Source organism: Tetrahymena thermophila (genome assembly GCF_000189635.1).
Source record: "Tetrahymena thermophila SB210 genomic scaffold scf_8254551, whole genome shotgun sequence".
Taxonomy (NCBI): Eukaryota; Ciliophora; class Oligohymenophorea; order Hymenostomatida; family Tetrahymenidae; genus Tetrahymena; species Tetrahymena thermophila.
Window position 1 is genome coordinate 445064 of NW_002476322.1, and position 10434 is coordinate 455497.

The 10434-nt window shown below is 24.1% G+C and overlaps 4 protein-coding genes across 4 annotated transcripts; 3 read left to right on the forward strand and 1 right to left on the reverse strand. All coding sequences in view use genetic code 6, as the record gives it.

The window, feature by feature from the left end:
* Positions 1 to 45: 45 nt before the first annotated feature.
* On the reverse strand, positions 46 to 612 carry TTHERM_000310107 (hypothetical protein; the record flags this gene model as incomplete). Its single annotated transcript, XM_012798877.1, has 3 exons — positions 46 to 253; positions 307 to 381; positions 434 to 612. The coding sequence occupies 3 exons, from the start codon at positions 610 to 612 to the stop codon at positions 46 to 48; spliced, it is 462 nt and encodes a 153-aa protein (XP_012654331.1).
* Positions 613 to 832: 220 nt separating this feature from the next.
* On the forward strand, positions 833 to 1285 carry TTHERM_000310108 (hypothetical protein; the record flags this gene model as incomplete). Its single annotated transcript, XM_012798878.1, has 3 exons — positions 833 to 869; positions 929 to 1033; positions 1083 to 1285. The coding sequence occupies 3 exons, from the start codon at positions 833 to 835 to the stop codon at positions 1283 to 1285; spliced, it is 345 nt and encodes a 114-aa protein (XP_012654332.1).
* Positions 1286 to 3850: 2565 nt separating this feature from the next.
* On the forward strand, positions 3851 to 4406 carry TTHERM_000310109 (hypothetical protein; the record flags this gene model as incomplete). The annotated part of the gene is made up of 3 exons (XM_012798879.1): positions 3851 to 3993; positions 4110 to 4170; positions 4350 to 4406. The coding sequence occupies 3 exons, from the start codon at positions 3851 to 3853 to the stop codon at positions 4404 to 4406; spliced, it is 261 nt and encodes an 86-aa protein (XP_012654333.1).
* A 1213-nt stretch (positions 4407 to 5619) lies between these two features.
* On the forward strand, positions 5620 to 8791 carry TTHERM_00310110 (hypothetical protein; the record flags this gene model as incomplete). The annotated part of the gene is made up of 2 exons (XM_001021087.1): positions 5620 to 6045; positions 6440 to 8791. 2 exons carry the CDS (start codon positions 5620 to 5622, stop codon positions 8789 to 8791), a joined length of 2778 nt encoding a protein of 925 aa, XP_001021087.1.
* Positions 8792 to 10434: the final 1643 nt, after the last annotated feature.

Here is a 10434-nt window from a genome sequence, read left to right on the forward strand (position 1 = left end):
TTTTTACTTAGTATACACAGCTATAATATTTTTATTTATTTATTCTCAACCTGATTTAGTTTCATAAATGATTGCTCTTATTTCTTGTAGGTAAATAGGAAATTCTATGTATATTCTTTCGAATGTTTCATTTGAATGCTATACTTATGAATTTTATAAGTGGGGCTTAGGACTGATATTACCTTTTTTATTAGTCTTTGTGTTTCTTTTTCCATTTGTACTTTTTTACTTACTAAAAAGGTCTAAAAATAGTCTTTAAATTTTAGAAATTAAAAAGAAATATGGTTTTTTGTATAAAGAATATACTTAGAAATGTTACTATTGGGAGTTTATAAAGATGTCTTAAAAGCTATCAATTATACTTTCTCTTAATTTTTACTCCTAAGATATAAAAACAAAAGGTATACTAGTTTTCATTACAATAACTATTTACTCTATAGCTTTAATCTTAATCAAACCATATAAAAACATTGATATTAATAATCTTGATCGTTATTCTACAAATGTATGCTCAATATCAGTTTTATTAGGAGTCTTCATATACTAAAACGATTTCTATTACTTGGTGATAATTTCTTTTATTGCTATTATTTTTCTAAACGCTCTCTTCATTATAATTATAGTAAAAAATATAATCTTAGGTTATACATAGAAAATAAAAATTGTTTTTCACAAATTATTGGAAAAAATCAGTAGTAAAATAAAATTTTTTTAAAGATACCAGCAAAAAAGAAAAGTAAGTTTCGTAAAGGATTAGACAAAACAGCTACAAACAAAATAAAAAATTTAAAAAATATTACTAAACTTAAAATCTTTAAACCCACAACAAAGAATGAATTTGGCTATTAAAACCTATACTGAATTGATGCGTAATTTATTTCTTCAATTATTATTAAGTTGATGAACTTACATCTATTTATTTTTATAGAAAAGAGATGTAACTACAATAGAGAAAAGTAGCAAGAAGAAAAATCTTAATTAATTTTTAATAATGTAATTCCTAAATATGACATAAATTTTAATCAAAATTAAGGTATTTGTAATTATAAAAAACATTTAATATCTCATTTTATATATAAAAGAAACAAAGAATAATTAGCTGCTTACTATTACTAATCCTATTAGTTCACCAGGATTAGAACTAGGTTCAGAGAAAAACAGTTTACAAAGCGTAAAACGTTTATTAACAGACTAGATATAGAGCTAAAATGAAGAAGACTACAATCATGACATAGAGGAAAAATAAGATTAAGATTAATGTTTTTCATTTAGAAATTATAAATGATAATCAATAATTAACTAGATTAAATAACACAAAAAGGATAATTCAATTTTTGAGTTCATTATTCTTAGCTGCAATTTTATTTTTAATTCTTAAATTATATTCATGTGTTTATAATTTAATCAATTATTTCAATGTCAAGTTTTTTTCAGCTTTAATAAGTTTAATTTTAAAAATATGTTTTATTTTGATTTTTTCTAAGTTAAAATTTATTTAAATAAAAAAGTTGGTTAAAAAAATGGCTCATCTTTTAATTTTTCAGTTTAACTCTTTTGAAATTTATTGTTATTTTTTTAACTTCTTAATTGTAAAAAAAAAATTAATACCAACTTAAAATAGAGGAAAAAAACAATTTATAAAAAGATATTTAATTAAAATTTATTGCTTTTAGGCAATGAGATTGGCCTTTCATACTTAAATGAAAAAATAAATATTAAATAAAAGATTTATATAATACTTATTTTCAAATTGGCTCTACGAAATTTAATGAACTAATTAAAATCTATTAATAGTTAACAGTTAATCCCGTATTCATCTCCTATTTTCTTATTGTAAAGTAAAGACGAACAAATTTTGTTTTCTGATTCTGGTAATTAAAAAAGCTTACATTTATATTAAATTATTTAAAACATTCAAATTTTTGAGTGTTTATTTGCAATAAAATATTTAGATTTTTTAATAATTTAGATTTTAAATCGGTTTCACAGTTAGCATTTTTAATTAACTGCTAAAAGTACTTGAATTAAAAAATTTTTATTGAATTATTCAAAAAATTGTTGAAATTTTTTTCTGTAATAACAATTGAATCTTTTTTTAATTTTCGAGATTGAATCAGTGAAGTAAAATTAGAACCTTTAAATATAAGAAAAAAAATTTGATTACTTATATACCTATACTTACTTTTGTGAATCAATTAGTACATTATTTGCTTGTTTTTTTCATTTAATAAAAACTTCTTATAGTTAAAAATTTACTACTTTTAAAGTCTCTAACTTTTTTAGAGGTTGGAGAAAATGAATAAATAAAAAAGATTAGAAGATTAAAGGAAAATTAATTTCAATGAACATTAAGTATTTTTTTTTAGATAATTAATTTTTTCTTTTTAAATTCTGGATATTTAATTGAAATTAAAAATGTAATTCTACAAGTAAAGAGTTATTTTTTATTTATTCTTTTAATAAATAAAGTTTACATAGATTTTTGATTTAATTTTCAAAATCTTTTTGGTTAGTCTTTTCGTCTTTCTTTTATTTTGGTGTAAATATCATTGGCTTTGATATAATATTAGATATTATGACATCTAGACAAGAAGTACTAAAAAATAAATCCATGTAATATTTAAATTTTACAATCCATACAAAATTTCTAATTGATGTAAAGAGTAAGTTTGAATTCTTTTGGTTTTATATAAATTATTTGAAATTAAATAAATAGAGTTTTTATTACACTTAACTAGATGAATATTGTTCCATTAAAATCTAAAATCATTATTACTAAAATTTGAGTTATTTGAATATATTCTTGTAAATTTTCAAGTGAGAGCAGTTTTAAAAAACGAAAACGCAAATATAAAAAAATCCCAATTAAAGCCTGAAATCATAATTTGAACATAACTCTAAAAATATTACTTTTAAATTGACAAATAGTCAGAAACATTTACTAGAGTTATTATATAAGTCCATTTTTTATCTTTAATTTCTACATATATCATAATTATTATATATTAAGAATGATAAAGTAGATTGATTATTTTATAATAAAAAAGTAAATAAATAAAATTTATTTTTATTGCTGGAATTAATATATGTGGTTCTAAAACTCTAGTGTAAATTTTAGAACTAGAAAAATTTTGTTTGAAAATATTCAGAGTTTTATTAATGTAATTGTGTGCAGATGATTTTGGCTGTTTGTTTATTAATTTAATTAGGTCTGGCACATATTATTATTTTTAAAGAATCTTTAAAAAAATTTTTTTTTTTTGATTATGAGTGAAGTAATAATTGTAAGTTTTCAAATTATTTTAAATCTTAAAAAATTAGTAACGCTAGTCAGATTGCTATTTAAATTAATACCCACTATGATGTTATATTACTTGTTATCCTTCTATTAATTCCTGAATTTGAGTAAATCTGTAAGGTTGTCTTTTTCACATTTAATAGAGAAAATTAACAGAAATTTGAAGAAACTACTTAACTAAATTATACAATTCAAATTAAATTTTTTGGAATCATGTACAGTATAGTAAATTAGTTAAATTAGCAAATTTACACTTTGAACATTACAAAACCTATTACTTAGTTATGTATTACTGTTTTTATATGCTCATGCTTAAGTAAAAATTTTATATGTACTCTAAAGAATATTTGTGTGTATCTTATTTGAATGAAACAAAGATTATATTTGTATATATAACAAATTTCTGATATTTTATGACGAAATGATAATAAACAATAGGGTATAAAATATAATCGAAATTTTAAAGCTTTAATAACTACCAGTAGGTAAATAATGATGAATTAAAGATATTAATGATAGGCTTAACAAAAATGTAGGGGTATATGAGAGTAGATGAAAATATCAGAGTAGACTGAGAGGACTACAATATGGCAGAGATTACGCAATGATTAATTAAAAATAGACTACCTAATCTTCTATGATAATTAAAATAATCGAATTTAGGGACAGTACCTACTTGTAATTCTGAGATTAATGTAAAATCTTTAACAATTTTTTATGGATAAAAATAAAATTTTATAATTTCATTAAATTTGTTTGTCCTTTTTTTTTAATAATCTGGGGATGATATAAATTCATGATTTAATTAAAGAGAATCTGATGCAATTGCAAAGGAACAAATACATTCGAAAAATAGATTAGAATAATTAGAAGTAACTTTGTAAAATGAAATCTAGATATTGTATTTCCTATTTAGGTTAAAAATATTGTTAAAAAAATGATTTTAGTTTGTTGTTGATAAATTTTATATGCCATTAGATGTAATTTATTTTATAAAGAATGTAATTCCATATTATTCTATTACTTAAGAATCTATTTTCTTTCAATATAGGATAAGAGCTAAAAGTTAATAGGTAAAGTATTGACGTTTACCAAACCTTGCACATGAGTTAAAGTTTAATAATATTTGGAAGAGATTGAATATAACTTATAACAATCCATTTTTACTGCATAGTACAAAAGAATTAATTTTTAAAAAGTGTACTTGCAAGCAAAAATTTATGTAACTGAGAAAATAATTAAAGTTGGGATATCTTAACAACATTGAAAAATGTTTAACAATGATAGTAAAGTTGACAAACAGAGAACCGTTGTATTTGAAGTTAAATTTTACATATGTAAGACAACGAAGTCTTTTATTTTAAAACAGAATGTGGAAGGGGGAGGACAATTCTTACTAGCTAATTTCAATAATTAATTTTAGCTAATCAATGAGAGGGGTGGTATGTTAGATGTGTGGCTAATATCATTTTTTAATTTTTGAAAGCGACAATTGACTAATTTAAATTAAGAATAGTAACAAGTTGATTTAAATATTGATCAGCGGATTCAAATGTATAAAAATATTTTTTTGGTAAATTTATAAATAAAATAGATATTTTAAAATAAGATCCTAATTTGGAGTGTTCTTTTAGCATAAATGAGAACTTCATTTTTTTTGCTAAATAGATTCTAAAGAAATTCGTATAGGAAATAAAGTTCCAAATTTAGATTAGGTGAAAAATTTGAATTAAATTATGTTGGAGAGTTTTAATTAGCCTTTCAAACGAAACGATGAGAAAAAGTTGTACTATTGATCAAAGGTGGTAGCCCTTTTTCATTTTATTTTTTTAATTTTACTTTATGAAGATGTTTGAAAAATGTAATGCATTAAAAAAAACATTTGGAATTTAATGTATTGAAGTCATCAGTCAAATTATAAATGTATATTTTTATTAAACATATCAAGTCAGATTTAGATTAATTGGGTAAAAATATTTGATAAAGCGGCTGGGGGGTAGGGATTTTGTGTATAAATTTAATCATCTCAAGAATAGAAAAAATAATCAAAAAAATAAATTATGATCAAATGTCCTATTATTTGTTATTTAATTAAGAAAAGGTATTTGATATTTTAAATGAACTGAGGATGCATTCCTAATCACAAATCAATTTAATTAAAAAAAAATAAATTCTTAAAAATAATTAAACTCAACAGAGAGTAGTCTGGTAGTAGTCGTTAATCTCTACAAATAAACATAATTTTATAACTCCTAACAAAGTGCACTTCAATAAGCCAAGACAGACTTTGATTACCTTTTCTTGACAATATTGCAAAAGACATGAGCGTTATCAACTACTAGTCATTCTAAGATTTGGATTAAATTGATCCTTATTATCTCCTCAACACCAATAATCATTTAAACAGTAATGGCAATTCATCAGCACAAATGTGGTATTAATCTTCTTAAAATTCTCAACCACTTCACACAGTTTCTCAAGCTGGTATTCACGAGCCCTATCACTTACAGCAAGAATAATACGAAAATCATACAAATGCCAATTACCATGACATTTCTTTTTAAAAGCACAGTGAAAACGAATGCACTGATTTGCTATCAAGAGAAGTCCCTTCAATTGCCTTTGAGTAACCTATTGCCACTTCAAATAAAATAAATGCAAAATAATCTTCAATTCAAGAGCTTCTCCCAACAAAGGAAGATTAATTTTTCTATTCAAACTAAGACTCAGGCAATGATATTCAAAATGTAATACATTAATTTTAATTACCTTAAAAATCAAAAAAATGAAAAATCGATGTTTTGAAATATGCTTTAAACTTTCCTCACTCAAATTAAATAAGACTAGATAAAAATCTAGCAAATTATTTACACATAATCAGTATTTATTTTGAAAATCCCAGAATATTTCATTATAATCTTTTTTTTTTTGAAACATCATATTAATCCCCAAAAATTAATAGAAGGGGAAGAATCAAAATTTCCCTTTATATTTTCAGAATGGAGAATCAATGTATAGAAAGATGTTGTTAAATTTGAGACACCACTTTTTCTCTTAAAAATAATACATACTCAAAACATACGAATTATAATAAAACTTAAATAAGATTTATTTATAGTAATATTCTTTCTCTATTAAAAGGCTTAGACTCGCTCAAACAGTTTCCAATCTGAAAATTAAACATGTTCAGCTTCTACTATTAAATTATCAAATAAAATGGGAAATTCTGTCACCTACTCAACAATTTCAGACATGAAGCAAAATTTAGAACAAACTAAAAGTTCTTACACTGATTTATCTCCTCATTTGCCTTTGAGTTAAAATATTTAATATGATCCTTATTAGAATTCATCAACTTCTTCTTGTTCTTCAATTTCTTTGTGCTGTCCTACAGTTTAGCATAACATATAAATGAATGCAGAAAACAGAGGAGAATCAAGAACTGATGACCCTTTCCATCCTCAAGGTTGCTACTATCCCTAAAATCTGAACAATTAAGCTGCCAGTTCCTAAATGCCTTACATAAGTGATGCTGAATATCCTTCCTATGGAGCTGCATATCCTCATTCTTTAGAGGAGTACCATTTTAACCATAAAAAATGTCTTGTTGAAAATAGTTAAAATGCTTTCTAGATGCCTTAAAATGGGGAAAGAGCTGAATCACACGCCATGAAAAATTATTAATAGAATAATGATAAAATATAGATAAGTAATTTTAATAGATACTATGAATAAGACTATCAGAACTAAGATAACTTTAAAAACGTTGAAAATGCACAATAATATTAATATTCTAGTAATCTTAATCAATGCTACTATGAAAGACATGCTTTAGGAAATGTCAGAAGTGCTAACACAGGTGTTTCTCACCCATATTTTTCAGGAAATGCATATTACTATGGAAGTAGCCACTCTTCCTTTTAAAATGCCCTTGGCTAAAACTATTATAATAACTTCCATTTTTCTTAGCCAGCCCATTATGGATATAAACTTAATTAAGAAAAATCAAATGAAGTATAAGGTCATAATACTTAATCAAATTATTCTAGAGCTCAGTACAATAACTAAAATAGCAGCTTTTACAATTAAAATTACTCTCATAAATATTACCAAGGCCATTTTGATCCAGAAACTAATTTCGATCAAGAATAAAATATTGAGTTAGAGGGTAAATGTAATTAGGGGGAAATTCATCATCATTCATATTAGTCTACATTCTAAAATCATTTTAATCCTTCATACGCTGCTTATCCTGCTGGAGGCCATGCAAAATTTATCAGTAATCAAGAATATGAAGGAGCCCCAAAAGACTAGCATAACAATAATGGACTTTTTTACAACGCTCTTAATAATACCACTTTACCTGTCTCTTCTACTGTCCCACAAATCAATAAAAGTGAATAAGATATCATTAATAATTTCTAACCAGAATTTAATAGATTAAAAAGTTAATAAATAAATGGTGTTGACCAAAGACAAATTAAGTTAATTTCATAGCCTTAAAACAACATTTAAAGCCAAAGAAAGTTTTCTAATGAATAGATACCTATTAATTAAATGTAACAAACTGATGACTAGCCTCAATCTGAAATAAGCAGCCGTCATCGTGAAAGTATTGACACTATAGTATCTGGTAATTAAAGTCAAGACACTTTAATGAATAAGGAAATCATTTCTATCAATTTCAAAAACACAAAGTAAGAAATCATCTTTGAAGATTCCTAAGACGAATGCTCTTCTCCTGGATCTGCTAAACACATTACTGTAGAATCAGCAAGAGCCAGAGCTAAAACAATTAACATTATTCGCTCTCCTTTACCTAAAAAGTAAAACTCCTCCATTTCACTGAAATAAACCCCCAAAAACTCTCCCACACCAAAGAAGGCTAAGAAGAGTTTGGATATAACTGTAGGTTTAGAAGAAGATGAGGAGGAAAAAGAGCTAAGATTAAAGTTAGAGTAAGTCAAGATCGAGAAAAAATTGAGTATTGATACTTGCAGCGTAGGTGAGGACGATGAAGAAGATGATGAAGATGGAGATAATTGTGGTGATAATGATAGCTAAGAAAATTACCCAATCTCTAAAGAGCTTTTAATGCTTACTTAAAACAAAAAGAATGTTGTAAAAAATATAATGAGTGCCTTTAAAACATTTGTATTGACATGGGGTGAAAAAAAGGCTATTGAGTAAATTTATAACTCTTCAAACAGCAGCTGCGAAGAAATCGAAGATATCTAACGCAAATTTAAAAGATATATCGGTTCAAAGAGTTTCAACCATTATTCTCTTCGTCTTTTAATTTTACATGTAAACTATGGACCAATATTTAAATTCTTCCTAGAAAAATTCTCCACCGAATGGTTAGAAAATAGTAAAATAAAAGATACTGAATCCCACTAAAAGATGATTCAATTCTTCCTCTCATGCTTCGAAGATATCAAGATAATAGATGCTCTTCGCCGCCACCCTAAGAAAAAATGCAGATTTTCATGAGAGAAATTTGTTACTTAATATTTAAAATTGCCTGACTAGCTCTTCATTTCAAAGTAAATGTAAAAATTAGGCAGGCGGTGCTTTATTTAATCAATAGATAATTAATACTCAACTCATTTAATTAAATAAAACATGATGCTACAACTCACATAAAATAAAGATATTACACCTTATTAATTAATAAATCCATAATAATAATCATACATAATTTATTTAAAATAAACAAAAAAAGCAATTTGAATAGCAAAACAAGTAATAATTTTTAATATTTTGATAAGAGAAAATTATTACTAACACAAAGTCCTTAAATTCGCAAAAGTTAATCCCAAAATTTAAAAATAAAAATTTTTTCTTTTAAAATGCTATCTCACATTAATTAACTCAAAATAACAAATCATATCTATCTATCCATCTTAAAATAATCAAATAATATTTAACTCAATCAACCAAATTTAAAGCATGAAGTGGAATTTATGCTTAAAATTTATTTGAACTACTTATTTAGTTATGAATTTTAGGTTCAAATAAATCATAATTAATTTATGCCCAAGACAAATGGACACTAAGAAGTAATGATCCTATTTATCTATCAATAATTATTTTATTAATACCCACACAATTGTTTGGTAAATTGATAAGTAGGAATTTGGCATATGCATCAGATTAATTAACACATGCTAAAGCCAAAAAAGAGTAATTAACAATAGGCAAATATGCCTATTTTACTTTATTTAAAAATTTATAAACTGATTTTCGGAATCTCAATTAATTACTCTTAATCTATTTGTCTGAAGACCATGAAAAATAATCAAGGATTAAATAAATACAAAATATATTAAAAATAACTTTCATAATAAAAACAACTATAATAAATTTCTAATATAAAATCACACATTCTTATAATATATCTATTACCTAAAATCTACGTATATTTTATATTTGCATCATACTTTAACACTATTTATACTTCCTTTTCTAAAAAAATTTTTTAAGTAAAATATTTATTAAGTTAGCTAATTAGTTAGTTAGTAAGTTATTTAGTTAAAAAGACTATAATACGATTGATAGGTAAGCAGGAGCTAAAATTAAGATGATCGCATAACACATTCTAAGTGCGTAATAAGTGTAAAAAGCTTTAAATATATTTTTATTTACCTCTTCCAAGTGTTTTTATTTTATAAGTAAGTATTTCCTGCTATGCCCAAACCCTATTGTAGCCTTTTAAACTACTCATAAATTAAATACAAATGTAAATTAAAATTAAAACATTCTAATGATCTATAAAACTGTCTTACATTGAATTAAATATTTTTTAAGTCTTAAAACATAATGCTATTGAATTTCACACATAAATTACATACTAAATAAAATGAATACCTTTGTTAAATATTAGTAAATATAGCATTTAAATTCAAATATTATGAAATTTATATTTTATCACCACCTACCTTAACTTTTTATATGAAAGCATCTTTAGAAAGCATTGTAAAACAATTATACCAAATAAATAAATACTTAAAAGAATGAATTCATTCAATATTTTAATCGAAAAGTGATGTCATAATTATTTATTTTTTAATTGGATTTAAAAATGATAGGATATTATTAAAAATTTTTTTCTGTGTTCTAAACGCTCTAAATAT